The 25,147-nt window shown below is 57.3% G+C and overlaps 1 protein-coding gene across 1 annotated transcript in view; it reads left to right on the top strand.

Moving 5' to 3' along the window:
• Positions 1-25,147, top strand: part of NOTCH1 (notch receptor 1) — a 105,459-nt gene that overhangs the window by 58,446 nt on the left and 21,866 nt on the right. The window contains exons 5-18 of the mRNA XM_075905386.2: positions 6,894-7,016; positions 7,461-7,694; positions 8,348-8,503; positions 9,040-9,225; positions 10,310-10,423; positions 12,663-12,776; positions 15,144-15,377; positions 15,776-15,886; positions 17,799-17,991; positions 19,090-19,235; positions 20,441-20,554; positions 21,964-22,083; positions 22,624-22,776; positions 23,662-23,890. Of these exons, the coding sequence (XP_075761501.2) occupies positions 6,894-7,016; positions 7,461-7,694; positions 8,348-8,503; positions 9,040-9,225; positions 10,310-10,423; positions 12,663-12,776; positions 15,144-15,377; positions 15,776-15,886; positions 17,799-17,991; positions 19,090-19,235; positions 20,441-20,554; positions 21,964-22,083; positions 22,624-22,776; positions 23,662-23,890 (2,227 nt within the window). The remainder of the gene's footprint in view (positions 1-6,893; positions 7,017-7,460; positions 7,695-8,347; positions 8,504-9,039; positions 9,226-10,309; positions 10,424-12,662; positions 12,777-15,143; positions 15,378-15,775; positions 15,887-17,798; positions 17,992-19,089; positions 19,236-20,440; positions 20,555-21,963; positions 22,084-22,623; positions 22,777-23,661; positions 23,891-25,147) is intronic.

Raw genomic sequence — 25,147 nt, forward strand, 5'->3', positions numbered from 1 at the left:
CATAGGTCATATGCTCCAGCCCCCTAATCATTTTGATTGCCCTCTGCTGGACCCTCTCCAATGCGTCCACATCCTTTTTGTAGTGGGGGGCCCAGAACTGGACACAATACTCCAGATGTAGCCTCACCAGAGCCGAATAAAGGGCAAAGTCACTTCTCTGGATCTGCTGGCAATGCTCCTCTTAATGCACCCTAATATGCCATTAGCCTTTTTGGCTACAAGGGCACACTGTTGACTCATCTCCAGCTTCTCATCCACTGTAATCCCCAGAAGAGCGGGAAAGGGAGGGGGGAAGTTATCCACTCTCAGTTAAATTCATACCAATGTAGACGCAGCGAGGACTTAGATGGAGCACAGCAGGCGCAGGGTTAACTCCTCACTGGCCAGGTTGATGAACTCAAAAAGACCTTTCAGTTCCGCCGTGGTGTGGAGGTTTTCACCGCAGCGCAGCGCACTGGGGTCAGGGCCTGAATAGCTGGAGGGGAACTGGTTGAGCTTTGCTCGTGGCGCAAGACAGCTCCCCGGCATCCGCGGCAGCAAGGTGCTGGCAGCCAGACAGGATGAAATTTACGAACTTCCTGCCTCTCGGCAGCCAGCCCCCAAGAAGTTGCTGCAAGGAGGCCAGACAATGGGAGAGCCTTGTTTTCAGGAGGGTTTCTCTGGTTTCTCACCCCAACCGGCCTCCTCCACCTGCCTGCGGCAGACGCAGCGAGAGGAAGCATCTGCCTGCCCACCCCGGTTGGAAAGATGCTATCGGCCTGGCAAAGCTGCCTGGGAAATCTCTTTCTTTGTGGTAGAGGAGGTGTGAGGATCTTTAGTCTCTTTTCGCAGATCAACCGTGACAGGGTGGATAGTTTGAGTGGGAAGATGGCATCGTGGTTAGAGTGGGGCACTTGTATTGAGACGCCTCGTGGGGGAGTGATGCTTAGTGGTTAGAGCAAGGTGTGCATGACCTAGTCCTCTTGGGTTCTCTCCCAGTCTTGGCTGCTGACTCCCTTTATGGCCGCTTCATGCCTCAGTTTCCTTCTTTGTAAAATGGGAATTATGAACTTTATATAGACAAATTGAGAAGTACCAGACTAGACCACGCCCAAAGTCCATCGAATTCAGTGTCCTGTCTCCTGCACCAGCTGCCTCAGAGAAAGGTGTAGGAGCCCTCCAGAAGGCCAAGGTGGGACAGTCTCCCCTTGGCAGAGCTCTCATCCTGATCTTGACTAGTTACGTGAGTTTAAGCCTGGAGCACGAGGTTCAATATCCCCTCTAAAATGTGCTTCCCTGCCCAGCTTCCCAAGATGGTTGGAGGTCTCTGTCATCAGCGTGCGTAAAACAAGAGATTCCCTAAGACCACCGAGCTATAGATGAGCCCCCTAGGGATCTCAGGAAAGTAGAGCTTTCTCCTAGGCCCCATAAACGAACGAAGTTTCAAAGCAGGGGAGAGCTGTGAGCTTCTGGAAGGAGGCACAGCCTGCAGGGAGACAGAAGTTAGACATTAACCGGTAGCTGCTGGGAGGTGAGGATGTGAAGCATTAACCGGGGATGGGAGGGCTGGAGCAGCTTCCTGCCTGCTGTGGAAGGGGCCAACCACAGACAGGGGCTGCTCTGGGTGCTCAGGGGTGCTCCAGTCCAGCAGCGGGTGCAGGGGAGTGGCTCCCACACCCCCCCACACCCTTATTCAGCTATAACATATTGTTTAACCAGTTAGTCAATTACATCGTTCCTGGAGGGAAGCGATTTTAGCTCTGTGCCGGTCACTGTGATGGGGAAAGCAGCTCTCCCAGCAGGGAGAGAGCTGGTGGCGCCCTGGAAAGGAAATCCAGCTGCCACTCGCCCGCTTCCTGCAAGAAACCAGCATGCCCTGTGCTTCTGCAAAATATGTCATCGCAGAGAAGCCCTGCTGCCAGGGGGATGGGCTTTGCTCTTGGACACCCGGCTGTGACTAGAGGGAGCTGCATCCTATGGAGCTGAGCATACCCTTTATGGGTCTGCCTCCCGTTCAGTCCACCAGCCAAATACGAACACGGAAAATAACCTGGGGGCTGTTAAAAAAAACTTCTCTGTTGGAGGCTGATCCTGCCGGGTGCCAAGCACTGCAGCTGGCTCCCCAGCCCCTCCCCAGGATCAGGCCGCGTGAGGCATGTGTCTTGTGAAGCAAACACTGTATCAGATGATTCTGGCAGAGGCATAAAAGATTGAGGGCCATTTCTCATGATAAGGTACGCATTGATGTACTGGTATGTAGCTCAGCACATTTTAAAACAATGCCCCCTTTTCATTTAACACGAGCCTGCTCAGAGCCGTTTACAGCCCGGCTAATCTAATCTGTTTCATCGTGCCGTTGCCTGAGTATGTAACCCTGAATTTCAAGTCATTGCCACGCTAATTACTCATTCGGATGGTTCGAAATGAGTTAATCCCGGTATCTAGAACGTTACGCGTTATTGCCGTGTGTGCTCGGCTCTGCAGCCTGAAAGCTAGGAATGAATCAACGTTATCGGTTTTGGACTTCTACCAGCAATCATAAAGAGCTGGTACTGCTTTTCAGTCAGGGCGGGGCTGCTGTTTGGGGGACGAGAACAAGGCAGGGAGGGAAACCTACGGCCCAGGGAGCGGATCTGGCCCCTGACGTGCCTGAATTGGGTCCTTGTGGGCCATCCTCCTCAGCATTGGGGAGCCAGGCTGGTGCTCCAGCCCTGCGGCTCCTCCCTCCTGCCCAGACCCTGCACCCCTACCCTACCTCCTGCCCAGCCCTCCGGCCCCCCAGACCAGTCCTACACCCTAGCACCCTCCCAGTCCCACTAACCCCCAACCCATCCTCCTTCCTGTCCAAATGCCACTCTCCAAGCCCGCTTCCTGGCAGTCCCCTCCCGTACACTGAACTCCTTATCCTTGGCCTCTCCCCAGAATGTAGGGGGCCCACAAAATCTACTAGCCTGGGCCCCCCAGGCTCTGGTGTGTGAGGGGAATGTGGGGAGTGTCTGCTTCTCAGTCAGGGTGTTGGGGTTTTTGTTTTTTGCTTCTCACTTTTGTGTGCCCCCCCCACTCACTTTTCAGCAGCCCCTGACCTAAAAAAGGCCCCCCACCCCTGCTTTAGAGAGAGGCCGGGGATGTGGCTGGGGCACAGGCCCTCTCGTGGGATCTAATCCTGCCTCTGACCTGCCTTGGGCAAGTCACTGAAAGTCTCTGTGCCTGCTCCTTCATCTGTAAAATGGGGACAATGTTCCGAAATCTACTTCTCTGGTGTTGGGTGGGAAGTGAGGGGCGTGGTTTCCTGTGGGCGGCGGGAGCTCCCACCGCTCCAGCTGGCCTCAGTGGGCGTTGCAGGAGTTCAGCACCAGGGACCATCAGTCCCTTTCAAAGTACTGACGGCAAGTTCCTGGGGTCCAGGTGCCTACGAGGTGGGAGGGTCCCCGAGACTGGCCTGCAGCCCACGCCTGGAAGTCCGCTCTGCAATTAAACAGCCTCACCGCGAGCCCAAGGCAGCTGCCCTGGACCAGCCCAGGGTGTCTAACTGCCGTATACACACACCACACGTGGTGGAAATAAGCTTGAGTCCAGCAGACCTAGATCTTTTTACAAACTAGGATCCAGAATACTTTGGGGACAGCCTACCCGCCGGGCTGATCTGGAGGCAAGGGTCACGGGAGGGGATGCTACGGGGCTGTGTTCACCTGGGGTGATGTGGTGGGTACAAGGGTCCCCCTTTTGGGACTTGGCAAGCTTCACAGCCTGCAGCCCCTCTTGCAGCCACCCGAGAGGGTTGGCTTTGGAGGTTTGTCTGTCCTGCAGTCACAGAGTGCGGCAGGGAGAAGGGGTGGGACGGCAGCTTGTGCGCCTGTCCCCTGGCGAGCGGTAATGGAGCGAAGGCTTCTGGAGTGTTGATGCTGCAGCTGCAAAGCTCCCACATGGGTCCCTCCTAGGGGGGAGCGCGGGGTCTGGGGCAGCCCCACCCCCATACCTCCGTCTCTGTTCCGCCCCCTGCTTCTCCAAGCCCCCTTCCTGCAGCACCCCCGCCCCACCTCTTCCCACCCCTGTGAGATGCAACCGATTACTGGGGGGACTTGGCACGGGTTGGCAGCAGGGTTCAGGCCCCCTGCACTCACCACGGTGGCAGGAGCTGCAGGAAGTGGAGGAACCCCCCAGCTTGCTCCGTTCTGTCGTCCGTCTCCCAGCTGGGTCGCTCAGCTTCCTGCTGCCGTGGTGACTGCGGGGGCGGGAGGGTGCCCTCCAGACCCCTGCTTCTGCCCCGCACTAGGCCCTCCAGGTGATTGCCTAGAGCACCCTGGGCCCCGCAGGCTACTATCAATATGGGGGACCGTCCCATCCATAGGATGCGGGGCCTGCTGTGGGCAGGACGTCTCTGGCTGATCGCTTGCACAGCTGGCTTGTGCTGCTCCCGTACAAGAGCGAACCAGATTAAAGCGAGCTCGCCTGTGTCTACATGAGCACACCTACCCCCGGGGTCTCGGCTGAGTCGCCATCTGGACACCCAGTTCATTTCAGTAGTTGTTGCAGTTAGTGGCGTAAGCACCAATTTCCCCTCTAGTGGGGGGGTGCACGACCCCCAGTGCCCACCGCTACCCCCATTCTAGCCCTGCCCCCTCCACCAGGTGCGCCCGGTCCCTACCCCTCCCTGCTGGAGCATCCTGAACCCCATAAATCAGCACTTCCAGGGCGTTGGGAGGTTCTGGGAGAGTCGGGGAGACGTTGGTCAGTGGGGTCACCCTAGGCAAGAGGAATGGGGGGGGAACAGTGAGGGAGGGGGGAGTTTGGCTGCCGGTGGATGCTCCCCCACTATTTTTTCCCCTGTGGGTGCTCTAGCACTCAGGGAGTGGGCGTCTCTGGTTACTTTTGTGTGTCTGGTTTCAACTAGTGGCTGGCGAGGCGAGCGCGGAGCTAAACAAACAGGGTGAGGAGCCAAGATCTGATTACACCTGCAATCCAGCCTTCAGACGGCCCCTGCTTCAGGGGAGCCCAGGTTACGGCATGTTCCTTTTGGCAGGCTGGCCCAGAGCCGCCCAAGGGAGCCAGTCCGCCCCGCCTGGTGTTTACAGTAAATACATCACTTGACCCTGTAACTGGGACAAGCGACCGTTTAAAAAGGGAACAAGCGAGGGGGAAGGGAAGCCCTGCTGGGCAGATCTGCTGCTAAGGTCCCGGCGTCTGGGGGTTCCTTCCGTGCACCGTGGGGCGCCGGGGAGAGGTCCAAAGCTGTCCTGCCCGTGCGTAGAGCGCTGGGATTTCAGCAGCATGGGAGGCCTTGATTCCTGTGGGCAGGCTCGGAGCGGTGAAGAATTTCCCCCCTGGGAGGAAACGCTGGCTATTCAGCTGCAATGATTCAGAGCCCCTTCCGCCAGTTCCCATGGGCGTGCCATGAAGCCAGCAGGCTGCGCTCAGAAGTGGAGGCCCAGGCATGGCAGTCCTTGCCCTAGGCAACAAGGGGGAGGAATTGGCCCGTGGCTTCCCAGTTTCCTGCAGGTCGCCCTCTCCCCTTCCACGATTCCTTCACTCGACTCAATCCGCGACTCCGAATGAGTCTGCGGGGGGCAAAGGAGGTGAAACGGAGGCTCTCTCCAGAGCCGGGGCGGGGCTGCGACCAACAGCGGGGGGCAGGGGCTGTTAATTAGTAACCTGCCGCAGGTTGGGCTCGCACCGAATGAAAAGGCTTCTTGTTCGTTGTGGCACACGCCCGACGGGGGACACTAATTGCTAACGAGCGGCGGTGAGGTGACTTAGCGCTGCAGTAGGGAGCCGGCAGAGCCCCGCCTGGCACATCCGTGCTGCAAACGCGGCCATCGACAAAGCCCAGGTGCTGGGCGCCGAGTGAAACTGGGCCTGTGCTTCAGGAATATTCAGAGCCCGGGGCCCCGGCTGCCCCAATATTAGGGGGTAGATTTCTGCCCCGGACTCACCTGCCACCCCCACTGAGCCTCTCCTGGACCCACCTGCTGCCCTGGGTGATTTAAAAGGGTCCAGTGACCCCCCCTCCCAGTTGTTGCCCCCCTACTGGCAGCACAGTGGGGCCAAGGCTGCTTCATGCCCACCCTTGCTTCTGTGGCCCATGGGGTGTCTCCTTGTGCTCCTTCCACCACCAGCTCCACAGCTCCCCTTGGCCCGTACCTATGGGCAATGGCACATGGAGACCCTCAGCCAATCCCCCTCCCCCAGGAACCGCTGCTAGAGGGGGGTGAGGGTCACTTTCAGGAGCTGCCTGAGGTAAGCCCCAGAGCCCTCCCCTTTTCCACACCCCAACCTCAGCCCTAGCTCAGAGCTTGTGCCCAAACTTCCCTCCCATAACCTGCCCCCCTCCTTCTCTCAAAATCCCTCCCAGAGCCGTAGGCCGGTGTGTCTGTGGGGACGGGACTTGGCCCCTTCTGGGCACCACCAAAAATGCCGCTAGTGCCAGGGTGGTTACTGACGCCTGACTGAAAAATCAGGGACGGAAGAGAAAACGTGGGCCCGATTCTGGTCTCCCCCCAGAGTAACACCACTCAATGACTGGGTCTTGCCACGAGGGCGGGGGACTGCACTCGACCTCTCGAGCTCCCTTCCAGTTCTAATGTTCTAGGATTAGGAGCGGGCAATCAAGGCTGCAGGATTGGGCCCCGAAGGCGGACGCATGCAGCAGTTGGCCGCAGTCTGGTCCCGGCAAGGGGAAGGGGGAACAGGGCGTGAGAGAGGGAGGATTTTGTTCAGCTGGGAGCAGAGGCCGAGATACCCGCAGTCTTTGGCACAGTTCACACTGGCTTGGAGGCGACGGGTGCCTATCTCAGCGCCTGCCTCCTGCAGCCAGTAGCCGGTTCCATGCCTGCAGTGTGGGAGGCCAGCTCCCGGGCCAGGTGGCTTGCAGCCCTTGCGGAGTGCAGAGAGCCGACGGAGGTGTTTCCTTTCCCCAGGTTTTGCTGGTCAGAACTGTGAGGACAACATCGATGACTGTCCTGGGAACAACTGCAAAAACGGGGGCACCTGCGTGGATGGAGTGAACACCTACAACTGCCAGTGCCTCCCTGAGTGGACAGGTAAGGCTAGGACCGTGGCGAGAACCTGGATAGGCAAGGCCAGGGGACTGAGGGTAGTGAGCATGGGCTGCCGAAGACATATCATGTGGCAGGTGAAACAAATAGCAGGGCTGCCGTTGATTGAATTGGGAGCAGAACCGGGGCAGTTGTTTCTGCCAGTGCACAGCTTGCTGCATGCCGTAATGCATGTCGGTCTGGCCCATTAGGGATGGTCCTTTTGGTCCATCAAGTCCAGTGCCCGGCCTCTAGCAGTGTGAAGAAGATGAAAAATCCTCTCTTTGTACGTAGCTCGCTGCATGGAGCTGTCCATGTGTCAGGGAAGGCAGGAGATTCCTTCCTGACCACTGTGGAGAGACCAGCTCGTGCCCTGGAGCATGGGAGTTGGGTTCCTTCACTACAGGATCCTGAGCTTGACAGCCTGCTTTTCCTTCCTCCCTGCTGCAGGCCAGTACTGCACGGAAGATGTCGATGAGTGCCAGCTCATGCCCAATGCCTGCCAGAATGGAGGGACGTGCCACAACAACCATGGCGGGTACAACTGTGTCTGTGTCAATGGCTGGACCGGCGAGGATTGCAGTGAGAACATTGACGACTGCGCCATGGCTGCCTGCTTCCAGGGCGCCACCTGCCACGACCGGGTGGCCTCTTTCTACTGCGAGTGCCCGCATGGCCGCACAGGTGGGGGACTGCAGGCGTAGTGTGATATGTGAGGATGGGGGGAAGTGTATACAGGCAGATGAAAGTCCTGTCACCCGTACAGGGGACTAGATCCTGACAAGAGATCTAATAGCGATCACCCTTGTGCCACGTTGATCTCTGGGGTAACAGCACCGGACTCAGCAGCGTTACACCAAGGGCAATTTAGCCCATGGCCCTCACCCATGATAAAGAGCAGAATGGTCATTGGGCTGGGAATCTGGAGACCTGAGTTCTATTCCCAGTTCTTCCAATGTGAAGAAGATGAAAAATCCCTTTGTTGTAGGTAGCTTGTTGTAAAAGGCTGCCCAGCTGTAGGGAAGGAAGGAGATTCCTTCCTGACCACAGTGCAGAGACCAGCTTGTCCCCTGGAGCATGAGAGTTGGGTTCCTTCACTGTGGTGTCCTGAGCTCTTCCTTCCTCCCCATACAGATATCCGGCTGCAGGCAGGTCACTTCCCTTCTTGATGCTTTTGTTTCTGCCACCTGTCCTGTGTCTGTAGACTGGGAGCTCTTTGGGACAGGGGCTGTCTCTGGCACTGTGTTGGTCCAGCACCTGGCGTGATTGGGGATGCTCTCTCCAGACTCGCCCCCGCAGCTGTCCCCTGACTGGCATGCATGTGCTTCGCTCAACAGGCTTGTTGTGCCACCTGGATGACGCCTGCATCAGTAACCCCTGCAACGAAGGCTCAAACTGCGACACCAACCCAGTCAATGGCAAAGCCATCTGCACCTGCCCGTCGGGCTACACGGGGCCAGCCTGCAACCAAGACATAGACGAGTGCTCGCTAGGTAAACGTGGGGGCTGCTGGCAGGGGGTTATTTCTAAGGAAATGTCGGGGGATCAGGCCCAAGCTGAGGTTTGGCTTACACAAAAGGTGGGGAACCTTTTTGGGTCGGGGGTTGCTGCCCCCAAAAAATCAGTCGGAGGCCACACATAAGTGAGAAGCACACACACACAAAACCGAATCCTCGCTGACGTGGCCCCCAGCTGAGAAGGAGAAAGACACTCCCCATATTCCCCTCGCACACCAGAGCCTAGGGCAACCCAGGCTAGTAGATTTTGTGTGCTCTAGCCCGGTAAGGGGCTGTGAAGGAGGGGCCAGAGCGCCCGCGTGGGCTCCCCAATGTTAGGGGGGGAGCCCTGAACTTCGGCTGCCAGATCCAGGCAAACTGGGGGCCACCTCTGGCCCCCGGGCCTTAGGTCTTCCACCCCGATTTAAAAATACATAGATGTGGTGGGCAGGTTGCATAAGGCCCCGGGCCTCATCCTTGCATCCAGACTAGAGACCGATGGTGGGTTTGTCAATGGGATGTGTCCTTTTTAGGAGCCAATCCCTGTGAGCATGCTGGGAAATGCATCAACACCCAAGGCTCCTTCCAGTGCCAGTGTCTCCAGGGGTACTCGGGCCCCCGCTGCGAGATAGATGTCAACGAATGCCTCTCCAATCCGTGCCAGAACGACGCCACCTGCCTGGATCAGATCGGAGAATTCCAGTGTATCTGCATGCCAGGTGGGTCGAAGGACTGTGGCTTCTCTCTTTCTCTGATCCCGGTGGGACGTGGGCCGGGAGCAGAGGTGAAAGTAAGCGGCTGCGCCCTGGTGCGCAACTCCGGCAAGAGCCAACCGGGAGCTATTCAAAGAGCTGGCAGGACCCGGGTTGCAATAGGAGAGCACCTGTAAGAAATGTTAAGTTACAAGTCCCAGGAGAGCAGGGAGGGAAGCACGGTTTACGAGAGAGGAAACTGTGAGCACGCCGGTCTGATGGCAGGGTGGGGGCCACAGCGGTGTGATTATTTGTAACTCTGCCACCGGTGTTTTCAAACCTTCTAGGGACAGTCACAAGGGCGGTTCCTTGGGCAGGGGAAATCTTGCTGTGGGGGGGGCACATTTGAAAACCCTCCAGCTGCCAGTCCCATCGCTAAACTTAGAGCCCTCACAGCCCAGCCCTGCTGCCCCTGACGCCAGCCCCGACCGCCTGAACCAAAGGCCGTTTGCAGTCCGTGGAAAGAATTGCCCCCTAGTGACATCCAGGGGCTTTGGGTCAGAGCTCTGATGTGCAGGGAAGGCAGATGAAACTTTGAACAGTCCGCTGCAGGGTTTGTTCTTCTTTCATTTAAACTTGCCGGAAGATGCTGTAGCAATAGGAATATTGGGGCCGGGTGGGGTGATGGAAACCAACGAGGGTGCTGGGTGCACAGAGAATTCAAGATTGCGCCTCTTTGTAAACAACGCCTCTTATAAACATAGCATTTCTCAGACTGGACATGGCTGGGGGCCGTATCCTGCCTCTAACAGTGGCCAGCCCCCGCTGCTCTGGGGAAGGTAAAACACCCCGTGGTGGAGATTTAGGGAACATCTTGCCTGCAGAGGAGGCTTCCTGATAAGCTAACCTGCGGCCGATAGGACTCATATGCTGAAGCATTGAAGGGCATGGTCCCATGCTGCCTGAACACGGCAGGCCACATCCATGCCTGGCGTCCCTCGGTTGGCTTGGAGGCGGTTACCCCAGGCCCGGAGCAGGCCTGCGATACTTGGGAGGTGGGTCTTTTGCGGTGAACGCTGAGAGAAAGGCACTTTGGATCTCTCCCTCCCAGGTTACGAGGGCGTTTACTGTGAAATCAACACGGACGAATGCGCCAGCAGCCCCTGCCTGCACAACGGGAACTGCATCGACAAGATCAACGAGTTCTACTGCGAGTGCCCCACAGGTATGGGGCGATCGATAGCATCGCCTTCAGCAGAAGCCTTTGTAGTGGAAACAAAGTTGGAATTAATCCCCCACCCAGAGGCAATGCTGGGCCGATGGATTTCAACCCAGCTGACTGGGGCAGATCTCTGGAGCACAGGGAAATAACGCTCCTTTCGTTTGAAGCCGCCTAGCTTTGGCAGCCGGGATATGAGTCTGGAAACGTATATGTAAGCGCCAGGCGCGTTCTGGGAAGGGGGGAGGGAGTGCCAACGGGGACCCTCCCCCCAAACCCATTACAGGGAGGAAGGAGCACCAGCAGGATTTCTCCCCTAGAGCCAATAAGTGGGTGGGGAGGGCTTTCCGGGATCCTCTCTCCCACCCAAAAATCCCCAAAGGCTGGAGAGATTCTGGCAGATGATTTCAGTGAGCGCTGCAAGGCAGCGAGCTTTGTAACCCCATGATGGTTGTCTGTGCCCTGTGTTGCCCTAGTGTGTGTCATAGGCCCTGTATTGCGAAGAGATTCTCTTTTAGCTCTGGGGGTGGGGGGTAGGGAGCATGTGCCTCCGGAGCAAGCGAGAGGGCGTTGTGTCCCGGCCTGCCACTGTGTAGCTCTCGAAATGCAACCGTGTGTGCGGCACAGTGACCGTCACAAAGGCCAGAGTCTCCACAGAAGAGCTGATGTAAATTAATGTCTCAGCCTATGGAGCATCTGTAACTGATTTAACCCAGCGTCGCATCTGGCCCTTTGCTGGTGTTAGGTGAAAGAAGAGGCATGGAGGCTCCCTCCGTGGCAGCCCCCGAGGAGCCGAATCCTGAACGGAGACGGGCCCCCGGAAATCCCATAGGCTAGAGTGGGAGCGCAGCTCTTCTCGGGAACAGGGCCTTGAGGGGTGTGAGACGCAGACCTTCCATGGGAGAGCCCCCCAGCCGAGTGGGGCCTGCCCAGCCAGCGGGAGAGAGGCGCGAGGATTCAAAAAGCCCAACTTTGCACTTGAAAAGGCCCCAGTGTGGAGAGGGCAGAGGGGCCGGGCTGGCGGGTTTGAATGCGGTGCCAAAGTCGGGGGTGGGGGAGGGCACAGAGAATGGGGAGACGGTTAATCTGTGAAAGGAGGGTTTGAAGTTCAGCGCCGTGGCTCCTCTAGAGATGTAAATAAGATGTGCTCCCTCCGGCCATTGCCATGGAAACCCCAGCCCAGCCTGGAAAATGTCAGCTCCTGGAGGAGAGCGAGGGTTCCTCCGCTGGGAAATACCCGGCGTGTCCGGAATTGGGAGGTGGAAGGAGCAGGTCTGTCTGCTGAGGCAAGCCTGCCCCGCCTCCCTTTGCTGGTGTGAGGAGCCGCTGTCCCAGACGCGCTGGGGATAAGCGCCCCTGTGAAGGGGCCGGGGTAGGGAGGCAGTGGGTGGGGAACAAGTTCATCCAGGTTGTGTCTGGGCTGTTGGAGGGCTGCTGGGATGAAGCCAGAGGCTCCTCATTCTCCTGTTCGGGCTGTCACCTCCAGCCCAGTGCAGACTGATCACCACCCGAACTATCAACACCCAAACCCCCTTAGCCCTGTCCTCTCAGAAGAGCCAAACCCCCTTAGCCCTGTCCTCTCAGAAGAGCCAAACCCCCTTAGCCCTGTTCTCTCAGAAGAGCCAAACCCCCTTAGCCCTGTCCTCTCAGAAGAGCCAAACCCCCTTAGCCCTGTCCTCTCAGAAGAGCCAAACCCCCTTAGCCCTGTTCTCTCAGAAGAGCCAAACCCCCTTAGCCCTGTCCTCTCAGAAGAGCCAAACCCCCTTAGCCCTGTCCTCTCAGAAGAGCCAAACCCCCTTAGCCCTGTTCTCTCAGAAGAGCCAAACCCCCTTAGCCCTGTTCTCTCAGAAGAGCCAAACCCCCTTAGCCCTGTCCTCTCAGAAGAGCCAAACCCCCTTAGCCCTGTTCTCTCAGAAGAGCCAAACCCCCTTAGCCCTGTTCTCTCAGAAGAGCCAAACCCCCTTAGCCCTGTCCTCTCAGAAGAGCCAAACCCCCTTAGCCCTGTCCTCTCAGAAGAGCCAAACCCCCTTAGCCCTGTTCTCTCAGAAGAGCCAAACCCCCTTAGCCCTGTTCTCTCAGAAGAGCCAAACTCCCTTAGCCCTGTCCTCTCAGAAGACCCAAACCCCCTTAGCCCTGTTCTCTCAGAAGCCAGCCACTGTCAGACTCATACGGAGCCGGGGCGTTTCCTCGCACTGGCCTTGCCGGGACGGTTCAAAAGGAGCTTTCTGTCCCTGTTCTCTTCCAGGCTTTAATGGGCACCTGTGTCAATACGACGTCGACGAGTGCGCCAGCACGCCGTGCAAGAACGGGGCTAAGTGCCTAGACGGCCCCAACACCTACACCTGCGAGTGCACAGAAGGTGCGGAGACATTTCGCCGGCCGTGGTGCGGGCGCGTAGTCTGGCCGCCAGAACAGGGGGAGCGTGGGAAATGGGTCTCCTTGCCCCCCATCCTGCCTCTGCCAGGGCTTTGCTGGGAGATCCTGGATAAGTCACTCTTTGCCTCCCTTTCTGCGTCTGTAAAATGGGGAGATTATCTTATGCGTTCATCAGGCCCGATCCTGCTCGCAGAGGGGAAGAATGTGTCTGAATGCCATGGCAGCAGGGTTGAGTACTGGTTGCTTGTAAAGGGCTTGAGCTGGTTGGCCAAAAGGTGCTGTCAGAGGGAAGCATCTAGAAAGAACAGCCCAGATTCCCGGAGTCAGTGGAGATGGGATATAAAATAGCCTCTCTCCTCCAAACAAGGTGCAAGGCTCCGGGGGCTCGATGAGTGAAACCTAAGGCACGGCTGGCCCAAACGATGACATGAGCCGCAGTGGCACACAGTGGCTCTTTTGTGGAGCAGCTCCCGCCAGAAATCTTCCAGCTGAATGGCCTCTAATTAGTGTCTTGCTAATGCCAAGCCCCGATGAAAAGCTGCTATGTGGGTTTCATGGAGGAGAGTCAAAGCTCTACTTTGTCCTCCCCGCCCCCGCCCTCCTCCCCCCCACTTCTGGGAGCGGAGTAGGGCCGGATAATGGCGCAAGCGTTATTCCCTCTGGGGCGCGCGCGCCCCTGCCCCCCTCGGATTCCATGACAAGCGCACGGAGGGGCCGGCAGGCGAGCGAGGGACGGGCTCCTGCGTGGAGCCGGCTTAATGCTGCTCATTGTGTATCGCTAGGACAAAGCCCAGCTCTCCCGGCTCTGAAAGGCCCTTTCGTTGGAGGGCTGGGGAGCTGCTTTTGTTCTGGGCGCTCCAGCCACGTTCTCAAGCAAAGCGCCATTGACTCCCCCGGGCTTGGGCTCTCGCTGTGCCGGGGGAGCTCGGCTGGGGAGGAGGTTATTAATTGGAGGGAGGAGGGTTGCCAGGGCTCTCCATGCAACTTGGCCTACTGAGGCCCTGTTCTCCCCAGAGAGGCCTCCACTCCCGCTGAAAGCGAAGGGAGTGTGAAACACAGCCGTGGGCTACTGAGTCTTGCACTAAGGAGGCAGAATTGCCTAGTGGTTACAGCATTAGTCTGGGAGTCAGGGGAACCCAGTTCAATTCCCTGTTGCTGCCACTGATTCCCAGAAGGAAGGCTCTGGGCCTCAGTTTCCCTTCTGCCCAAAGGGAATAATAGTACAGCCCTGCTGCCTGGAGAAGTGCCGTGTTTGTGAGCTGAGCAGTGACAGAGGCTTGAGAAGATAGAAAGGCAGGGTTCAGACAGGTACCTAGGTAGATAAAACCCTTGTGATTGCATTAAAGAGCAACATGTGTCCTATCTAGTTCATCCAGAGGTAAGATAAAATGGTGCCACCTCCCCCATCTGCTGTTTGCAAACCCATTTCTGCTTAAGAATGTTGCAAATCTCTGCAGCTGCAATTCGGCCGGGCTCTCATTCCAGGTTCTTTCAACTAGGCAAATGTTAGCTGTTGGTGTGACAGATCAGTCAGGGCTGGAACTGTGGCCCTGTGAGGAATATCTCGGCTGCAGCCCGTTTGACCTGGGGTGGGGGAGCCAGTGTGTCATCTGACTCTGCTGTGGGTATCTCTAGAGCAGGGTTACCCAAACTTTTTCAGTCACGGAGCCCCTGGGAGTGGTCCTGAAAATTTGATGGAGCCCTTAAATATGGTGATGTTTAACTCAATAGGTACCCAAATCAAAAAATTGAATTATATTTTTATTTCTTATAAATTCTTCCCCACCCCCAAGAAAATGAGTATCAAAATAACAGGTATCAGAGGGGTAGCCGTGTTAGTCTGAATCTTCACAAGCGGCAAGGAGTCTTTTGGCGCCTTATAGACTAACACATTTATTGGAGCATAAGCTTTCGTGGGCAAAGACCCACTTCGTCAGATAACAGGGTCGTGCAACGGTCATTAATATTTTTTCGTGGTGGCCCCAGACCCATTGCCTGGAGCCCCATGGTTCCATGGAGCACAATTTGGGGAACCCTGCTCTAGAGGCGATGGCAGTGAGCACCGGACAGCGTGCTACATAGGCGAGCTCCAGTGGAAGTGGAGTGACTGTGAAATTGTCTGTGGATGGCTGAAGGAAAAATGGGTGATCCTGAAGACGTTAGACTTTCCCTTCCTGTCCCTTCTCCTTCCCCATAGCTGCTTAAGGAAGGAGCATGGGTATTATGGGACTGATCTGATGGGATTCTGAGCATTGCTGCTCTTGGGAGGGGGGGGGGGGTGTTCTGCCCCTCTCAGCACCGGGCCCTGCATTAGAGCTGGCTTGACTGCTGGCTTCTTTCCCCATGCCAGGATTTACCGGCACTCACTGCGAAATCGACATCAATGAATGCGACCCTGACCCCTGCCACTACGGGACCTGCAGGGACGGCATAGCTGCCTTCACCTGCCTCTGCCAGGCTGGCTACACAGGCCACCGCTGTGACATCAACATCAACGAGTGCCAGAGCCAGCCGTGCAAAAACGGAGGGACCTGCCAGGACAGGAACAACGCCTACTACTGCCTGTGCCTCAAGGGCACCACAGGTAAGGAGGGGGTATCCCTCAGTCATAGCGGTGAGCCGGGCAGTCCGGAGTCTGGCAGGGCTCCAGTGTCTGCCCATGAGGGGGTGGGCATGTGATCAGTTGAGGCAAGTGTGTCATGGAAACACAACCTCATGGCCTCCTTGAAGCACTTGCCTTGTCTCCCAGTGTCTGGCCTACTATGGAAAAGGCCTCTGGGTTTCCTGCAGCGAGGGCAAATGTCTCCCAGTTTGGCCTCTATTTCCGAACCGCCGACTGTGGAGAGTTTTCCAAGAAGGACTTGTGTTTGCGGGGGAGGGAGAGGAATGCCTCAGTTCCCCACCCCCAGCGCCACTCTCTTCTGACTGTATTTGTCTCCTGGCTGAGGCCTGTAAACATCTCACAACATTTTCCTCCGGAAGGGCCCAACTGCGAAATCAACCTGGACGACTGTGCTAGCAACCCGTGTGACTACGGCAAGTGCCAAGACAAGATCAATGGCTACGAATGTGCCTGCGAGCCGGGCTACACAGGTGAGAGCTGCCACTGGGCTGGATTTCCCCCCCAAACTTTAACCAGCTCCTCTGATTTGCAAGCCCAGTGGGGTCCTGAGAGGTTTGAATACCCTAAATCCCACCTGCAAATTTTGGAGGCAGAGCCAGAGTGGGGCCTGCAACGTCCCTTCCCTGGCTGAGGCTTGGGGCGAAGAGGAGGTAATGGCAGAAGAGGCTGTGAAATGACGGATTATTCTTTCTATGATGGTAGGACCTAGAGCCCTTACCAGGGACGAAGGCCCATTGTGCTAGGCTAGGGTTGCCAAGTGTCCGGTATTGAACTGGACAGCCCAGTATTTGCACCTTCCATCCGGTAAAAAAATTCATCTAAAATGTCCGGTATTTTCTATTTTTCCCACGGCCCTGTTTGGGCACCCGACTGAAGGCTGCTCGGGACGTGCAGCGCAGCTCATGCCTGCTTGGACCGGGGGAGTTGGGAGCATCCCAAAGGGGCCACGACTGCCTTTTTTTTTTTTTTTTTCTCAACAGAATTTTTTCCCAGCGTATTTTTTTGGCGGGGCGGGGGCGGTATTTTTTGTGAAACCATCTGGCAGCCCTATGCTAGGCACTGTACGCACTATAATAAAAAAGGCCCTGCCCCAGAGAACAGCCATCTCTACCGTAGGCAGGAGTTAGTGTAGAGGAGAAGACTTGTTTATTTAGAGAATTTACAAAGATTTAACCTCGCCACGCAGGGCCAGGCAGGCGCCCCGCTGCTAGGAACTCTCCAGCTGTGGAGAGAGAGGCGGACCTCCTCCAGACAGAAGTGGCCGGAGACCCGGGATGCCTCCATTTCTAGGGCCCCCAAATCGAGACTTCACCAAAGGACCAGATTTTTCAAGGGGGGGGGGGGGGGAGTCGGCACTTGCTGTAGAGAGGGCCCCAAAGTCTGATTGCCTTGGAAATTGTAGCCTTCACAGCCAGTCCCCCTCAGGCTGTTTCAAAAGGCTCCGTGCTTGGCCTACCTGCACCTGAAGCTTGCCTGGGACACTCGGGTAGATCCTGTCCCTGCCTCCTTGCCACAGTGCCCGCTGGTCCATGAAAGGTGCTGTTCACACTCCCAGGGAGAGGCTGGGGCTCCTGCCGGCTGGGCAGGTGACTTAGCTGAGTCCAGCCAGAGAGAGAGCCGAAAGCTGTTGATTAAGCTCCCGCACAGTCAAATCCCATGGGTATCAGGTTGCTGTCTCGTCTAACTGGTTTGTTTGACCGCTGCTGGAAAATGTGTACGTCCTTTGATACACAGAGCCCAGCTGGCTCCCTGCTCACCTGCAGTGGGGGCGGGTAGCTTTGCAGAGCCTCTCTGCCCAATGCCTGCTGCCAGGGGCTTTCAATGGGGCCTTTCTTTGCCCGGCTGCCAGCAGGTAGGATTACAGACGGAGAGCTCTCCTCTTCATTGTTTCCTCCTGCAGCCAAAGTAGTGTCAGGGCTGGCCTCGCTCCCTACAACTCTGTGTCAGAGGAGAGGGCAAGCCAGCCACCGCTAAGTCACTTTGCCAAAGAGGAGTCGTGCTGCAGGTCACCGGCCCAGCTGGTGCATGTACCTTTAGAACCAGCATCCGGGGTTCCCTGTAAGCTGAGCGCTTGGGCGGCCACCCAGGCAAAATTCAGATGCCGTCCGGCTGATTCGCAGCGCGCCCGCCAGCGTCTGTTTCTGTTGGTGGTGCGCATCCCTTGGTGCACAACACAAAATTGATCCCACTTGTGGCTGGGAAACGTTACCAGCATCGCTCGGAGTCTCCGTCCTACCCAGCTGGGGGCCCGTTGCACTCCGTGGGAGTCCTGCCTACCTGCCCCGAGCCTCTGTTGTTGTTATTATGCCCTGAGGAGGCATGTGAGAGCTATGCCTTGTGTGCATCAGGGCGGTGACACTCTTTGGCTCCGCCCCTTTGCAGGGAGAATGTGCAACATCAACATTGACGAGTGCGCCAGCAACCCGTGCCACAACGGCGGCACCTGCAAGGACGGCATTAATGGCTTCACATGCCTCTGCCCCGAGGGATACCACGACCCCATGTGCGTGCTGGAAGTGAACGAGTGTAACAGCAACCCCTGCATCCATGGCAAATGCAACGACGGGCTCAATGGGTAGGTTTCCAGGAAGGCGTCCCCACAGCTCTGTTCCTGCACCTTCCGCACCCCAGCGGCGCCCCTTGCTAGTTCCAGTTTAGCTCTGCCCCGACACCCAAACCTTGCTCCCCAGCCCTCCTGCCATGCCGGAGCGGGGCTCCCACACAGAGCTCGGGCAGCGCACCCATTTCTAGAGCCATCTGTATCGGCAGAAAGGAGCCACCGATACCCACCGGTGCAGCCACGCCTGCAGATACCCGCGGATATGAAGCAGATGTCCGCGGATTTGCAATGCTCTAGCCGATTGCTGCTGTACATGGCCAGCTGGCTTCTACTGAGTAAGACTGCCATGCGGTCTGGGAGGCCATGCTGAGTTGGGAACTTGCAGAAGCCCAAATTTGAACTTGAGTTTCCAGGAGAGAAGAGCTGTCGTCTCTCTCTCTCCCCCTCTCCGCCCCTCCTTCCCCCCGAACGATTCAAACCTGAGATCTAGTCTTTGATGTAATGCAGGTCTCTTACAATTCTGGAGTCCTGCAGTCCTACCAAGGTGCCTCTAACGCAGCCGTCTCCAACCTTTATAAGCACAAGATCACTTTTTGAATTTAGTCAGTCCAGCATCTACCTCAAACCCAAATACCCCTGCCCCTCGCCTTCTCCGAGGCCCTGCCCCTACCCCACCTTTTTGCTGAGGCCCCACCCTCCTTACTCTGTGAAGATGGGGGACAGAGTGACATCAGCACCCCCCCTCCCGGCCTCTGTCTCCCCCACCCGGCACAACAAGCAGGAGGCGACTCTGGGCATGAGCAGCAGGGCAGTGTGCGGAGGGGCAGCTGAAGTGCTGGCACTTCATAGCCTCCCAGCCAAACCAATCAGGATCACCTGTCAGAGGCTCCAAGATCTACCGGCAGGTCCTGATCGACTGGCTGGTGACCACTGCTCTGACGTGCCGTTTCTCCAGCCGGCACGTCATCCAGGATTCGCAAGGAGCCCTTTCCTCTGCTTCGATGCGATTGGGGGCTTGGGCTTCAGGCCGGTCCTGAGGCGCACCAAATCAAAGAGGCGGGGGGAAGGAGTGAGGCGGGACTCTGCGCTTTATCGTTTTCTTTCCGACAAAAGCTACAGGTGTGATTGTGACCCGGGCTGGAGCGGGACGAACTGCGACATCAACAACAACGAGTGTGAGTCAAACCCGTGCGCGAATGGGGGCACCTGCAAGGATATGACCAGTGGCTACATCTGTACCTGCCGGGAGGGATTCAGCGGTAAGGGCTGTTGCTACTTGCTCACTGCAGAGCGGGGGGTGGGTGCGGCGGATAGTTTTGTGGGAACTTATTGGAAGAGAAACAACGCTGGTATATAAAATCATGAGTGGTGTGGAGAGGGCCGATAAAGAAAAGTTATTTATTAGTTCCTTGAATAGAAGAACTAGAGGACACCAAATGAAATGAATGGGTAGCAGGTTTAAAAGTAATACAAGAAAGTTCTTCACACAGCGTGTAGTCAACCTGTGGAACTCCTTGCCAGAGGAGGCTGTGAAGGCTAGGACTATAACAGAGTTTAAAAAGAAGCTAGATCATTTCATGGAGGTTAGGGCCATAAAAGGCTATTAGCCAGGGGATATAATGGTGTCCTTGGCCTCTTTGTCAGAGGCTGGAGAGGGATGGCAGGAGACAAATCGCTTGATCATTGTCTTCAGTCCACCCTCTCTGGGGCACCTGGTGCTGGCCACTGTCGGCAGACAGGACACTGGGCTAGATGGACCTTTGGTCTGACCCAGTACGGCCATTCTTATGTTCTTATGTTCTTATGACGCACCTCTGGGAAAAGCAACAACGGATGGGTTAGCACGAGGCACTGGACCTGGGCCCTTCTGCACTAAACGTGCTGTGGCCACAAGTTCAGCTAAAGGGGATGTTCCTTTAGCCAGGAACAGGAGTAAAACGCTTCACCTCTTCTGTAGGGTGGCCTCTAGAGGCAGCCATGGGGTTCTGTGGACTCTGTGTGCATCTTTGCCTCACATATCTCGCCCTCCTGTTCTTTTCTCTTGCCTTCCCATCCGGCCACAGAGGAAGCCGCCCTCATGGTGCCCACTGAGCATGGGTGACCCGTCTAAGAGGCAGGGGAAGGTATTGCCTTCCCAGACTGCCATGTGTGGCCCCGCCCACACTCTGCCCCCCCGCTTCAGTGTGGCTCCCGGGCTGCCTCCGGGCTTCCGCCACGCTGAGGCTGGGGCCGTGTGTAGCCCTCCCTCCCTGTAATGTGGGGCTGGAGATCTGCCCCGGCAGTCAGGGGGAGGGTGGGAGAGCTGGAGCCCTATCCCTGGGGGGCAGCATGGCTCTTGAAGGGGGCCGGGCCTCAGTTGGAAGAGGTGGGATTGGGGGGGGGGGGGTTGCCTCCCTCAGCCCTAGATTCACCCACCGCCCATGGCCCGGAGGTGGCTGATGTGTGTTTGGTTCTTCTGACCCAGGGCCCAACTGCCAGACCAACATCAACGAATGCGCCTCCAACCCGTGCCTGAATCAGGGGACCTGCATCGATGACGTAGCCGGCTACCAATGCAACTGTCTCCTGCCATACTCAGGTCAGAGGGCAGCCCGTGCTGAACGTTACACGGGCTTTTGGGTCCTGCCGCCTTTCCCCACAGAAGCTTAGCCCCGAAAAGGGATGCACGGAGCACCGCAGCTTTCCCCCTTCCCAGGCAGGGCTGCCCTGCAGGAGAGGTACACTAGTAACTTCGGCGGGAGCGAGGCTTGGCCCATCATTCAGTCTCCTTCCCTGGTGCGCACACCCCAGGAGCTGGTGCTAGTCCAAGCGGCAGTGGTGACTTCCTCGGAGTTACGCCAGCTTCCAGGCGCTGAGGAGGTGGGACGGCATACGAGACGCTATGGGGCTGACCCGTGGTGTGTGAACAGATATTGCTGTGAAGCCCACAGTCCCTTCCCCTATTGTTTTGGCCCCGCCGAGCCTTGGAAAAGGAAACTCCAAGGAGTTTTCGGAAGCGGCAGGGCAGGATTTTGGACTCGTGCTTCTTCCCTGCCCCTTTCCTATTCACACAGAAGCAAAGATGTGGCTTGTGGGCCCCGGGCCCCTGTTCTGCTCCTCGCCCAGCGCTGGGTCGCTCGAGAAAGCAGGCTGCGGCCGCGCTGCGCTCAGTCCTGTCCCCCTGTCAGGGTCTGCTTTGTGAACAACTCTGTTTACCCGCCGACGCTCCTTTTGGGAAAATATGCAGCAGGTCGGGCCGCGGGTGCCGTAGGGGGGAGGAATTTCTGCTGACCTGATTCCTGTTGGCCAGTTTCCTGCTTCCTCTTGCACAAAATGGCAACATGTGCACAATTGTAGGAAGCCATGACGTGTTTCCTCTCTTCGCCAGTCGCCATAGAAACCCGAGGGGGTGGGGAGGAGAGTGGAAGGCTCTGGAAAATAGCAAAGGCCAGCCTAGAAGATAACAGCCGGACAAGGACGATAACATTTTGGAGGGAATTTTGCCCTAGGCTAGTGTATAAACAGGAAAAACGACCGTTCAGGGCAAAGCCCTCCCCTCGCCAATACTGTGCTTTCCTTTCCGTTGAAGGCTTGGGTTTTGGATCGTCTCCATCATTTTAATATTTAGAATCAGAGAGGTGGGTGCCTAGGCTGTGTCTGGACTGGGAGCCGGCACCAAGTCAAGCCATTCAAAGACCCCACAGCCGATGGGACATCCCAGTCCTAAGGAGCTTGTCTGGAAGGCCTCCAAGAGGCCGGTCACTGGGTGGGGAGTGCCGCTCTACCGAGGCGTGTCCGTGTCTGTGAAATCGGTGGGAATTCTGGAGTGACCTCGGTGGCGTTATGGAGGAAGCACGAGCTCCTTTGTGCTCCTCGCGGCCTGGAACCAGCCCAAGACTTCTCGGGGATGCAGCGAGCATGTCCCGGGCCCTGCCCTCTTTCGTTGACCCAGGGCAGCAGCCTGCCACAAAGCTTTAGCCACGTGTGTCTCTGTCTCTCTGCCCACAGGGGCTACGTGCGAGGACGTGCTGGCGCCGTGCGCGGCCGGGCCGTGTAAGAATGGCGGGGAGTGCCGAGAGTCAGAGGACTACGAGAGCTTCTCCTGTGTGTGCCCTTCAGGCTGGCAAGGTAGGGAGGGGATCTCAGAAGCATGCGCGGATCCGTCCCCCCGAGCTCGCTCCCGGGCAGCCAGGTTATGCTGAACCCTCTTCTGATTTTGTGTCTTCCCTTTCCTCTGTGGCTCAGAGAATCTCTCAACAAGGGTTGGGAGCGTGGCCTAGTTAAGGGCAGGAGAACCAGGGTTGAGCTGTTTCACTTCACACCCCCTGTGCGTGCTGCAGCCTCCTCCTTTCCCTGTGGGAATAATGGTACTTCCGCATCGCAGGGGAGTCGTGCAGTTTCACTTGTAAGCGTACAGCTCCCTTGACTTGTCCTTTGCAAAGGCCTTTCTGGTCTGCAGATCGGTTGACAAGATGTGAGCAAAAGCATGGGGCAGTGTGAGAGCCCTTCCAGAGAAACCCTTTCAAAGAGCACTTGGCAGCAGCCTGCATGAGAACAAGTGTCAGCCAGCGGTGAATTGCTCTGTAGCCGGCGCTGGGAGAAACCGTGGTTGCCGTACTCCTCCCAGGCCATTCAAGTGCTCACGATTTCCCTCTCTTCCTCTCGCAGGCCAAACGTGTGAGATCGACATCAACGAATGCGTGAAAAACCCCTGCCGCCACGGCGCCACGTGCCAGAACACAAATGGCAGCTACTGGTGCAACTGCAAAGCGGGCTACACCGGCCGCACCTGCGACACTGACATTGACGACTGCAAGCCGAGTAAGCGCTGGCGAGCGTCCGCGCTCAGAGCGGGGGGCTAAATCGCAGGGGTAGCCACAGCCCCGGACACCCGCGTCTCCTCCGGGTCTGGCGTCAGGGCCACCTGGTGCAGAGGCTGCTCACGGAGCAGAAACCTGCAGCGATGAGTTTGGAACTCCCGAAAAGAGCTTACACGGATCTGTCTTGCTCAGGCACTAAATTCCAGCTGGCAGGAAGGCTTTCGGGGAGGGCAGGACACGGGACAGTGGAAGGGTGAGGGCCACCAGCTGTTGCAACGTGTAACTACAACGCAGAGTCCCAAAATGCCAGTGATCAGTGTTTTCCTGGCTCACCGTTCACGGGCTCCGCTATGAACAAAGCCTGCCATTGCCACAGTTCCCCCGCAGTAGCATGTGGGACTCCCCTTTGCGTAGGGGGCGGGGGCGGGGGCGGGCATGGGGCTGCCCTTTTAATGCCATCCGGGGCACTTTGTGTGGTTTTAAAGGTCCCCTCACCCACGTCCAAAAGGGAACCGGAGCTTTTGGACTGGATTCTCCATGCCCGTGGCGTTATTTAAGTCAGGGCCGAATGGGTGTGAATCAGAAGGGCAGCATTTCACACCTGCTCTGCCCTGGCACAAGTGGCAATGCAAAAGGCAGAGAAGGGAGATGCTGGCTCTTTGGGGAGTCGGTGCCAGCTCTGAAGCCCACAGCTGGAGATGGCTTCTCTTTGGGCTGGGTGCTTTTCCTGGCTAAACTGCCCCGTTTTCTGGCTGCTCAGAGGTGGCGGCGTTCTGGGATCACGCCGCATGAAGGCTGCCTGGCTCCGCTGCTGCGTCTGTGCGGGGGAGGGGGGGGGGTTGCGAACGGCTGCATCTTAATGCCACATGGCTGCCTTTTCCTACAGATCCGTGCCATAACGGCGGCTCCTGCTCCGACAGCGTCGACGCCTTCTTCTGCGACTGCCTGGCAGGCTTCCGGGGGCCCAAGTGCGAGGAGGACATCAACGAGTGCGCCAGCAACCCCTGCAAGAACGGGGCCAACTGCACCGATTGCGTCAACAGCTACACATGCACCTGCCCCTCCGGCTTCAGCGGGATCCACTGTGAGAACAACACACCGGACTGCACAGAAAGGTAACCGGCTTGGGACGCTGAGCACCTGGCTGCCTGCAGGGGGCGACGGTGGGTCATGCGTGGCTGTACTGCCAAGTGTCCCAGCAGCCCGGAGGCGCTCACTCTATTGGCCAGTGGCATCAGGGGTGGCCCTATAGGATGCTATATCGGGGAAGGCAGGTGTCCTGTCTCCCCAGAGGAATCTCCTCTCTGCTCTGGATTTGCTTGAGGAGCCTGGGTAGATCTTGGGGCCTTTGATGGGTGATCCTGACAGGTTTGGCCGGGAGGCTGTCAAATGTCAGCACTTTATCTGCACCTCAGCACTGCCCTGCTGCTCCTGCCCTCTGCCTTGGAACTGCCCCTCGCCCCTGGGAGCCTCCTGCTTGCTGTGCAGGGCACGGGAAGAAGAGGAGGGGGGGTGCTGATGTCAGGGTGCCCCTCCCCCAGCTGTGTACCCCAACTCCACGGAGCCGAGGGAAGCAGGGATGGAGTTTGCTGGCTGCTTTTGGGAGTGGTGCAGGGCCAGAGGAGGGATGAGCCTGCCTTAGCCCCCTGCGCCACCCCCCAGAAGCCACCTGTAGTAAGCAGTGCCCAGCTGGTGCCCACATTCCAAACCTTAGCCCCACTCCTGAACCCCTCTTGCACCCCAAACCCTTGCCTTCAGCCTCATAAAAGTGAGTGAGGATGGGGGAGGGAGGATGGAGTGAGCAGGGATGGGGCCTTGGAGAAGGGGCAGGGTGTTTGGGTGTGAGGTAGATCCTGGATTGCACGTAAATTCAAAAAGTGATCTCATGCATAAAAAGCTTGAAGACCGCTGGTTTAAACTAATCTTGCGAAAGGGCGAAGGAAAGGACTCGTTCGGCTCCCATTGACTTCAATAGGAAAACTCTAGGGGAGCTGACAGCCTCGCCGGGCCCCTGAGCAATATGGGGAAGAGCTGGTGCTGTGCCCCCCTCCTGGAAGGGGCGGGGCTTCAGGTAGAAGGGGCGGGGCTTCAGGTAGAAGGGGCGGGGGCTGGGGCGGTCAGCCATTCCCCATCTCCTTTAGCATGGTCTGGAGCGTGCCCTGCCACAACCTCACCTCCCCGGCAGCCCTAAGAGCCACCCCTTAGGCTCTTGTTTATAGCAGTGTTTCTCAACCAGGGATCCGAGTACCCTTAGGGGTTCTCGAGAGAAGTCCAGCAACACAACCGAAATTTGGAGAAAACTGAATTTTTGTTTTAAGTTTCGCAGCGCTTTATTATTTCTGTACTTTTTACACCCAAAAATTTCATCGCCC

Source organism: Pelodiscus sinensis, chromosome 23 (genome assembly GCF_052426305.1).
Source record: "Pelodiscus sinensis isolate ZL-2025 chromosome 23, ASM5242630v1, whole genome shotgun sequence".
Taxonomy (NCBI): domain Eukaryota; kingdom Metazoa; phylum Chordata; order Testudines; family Trionychidae; genus Pelodiscus; species Pelodiscus sinensis.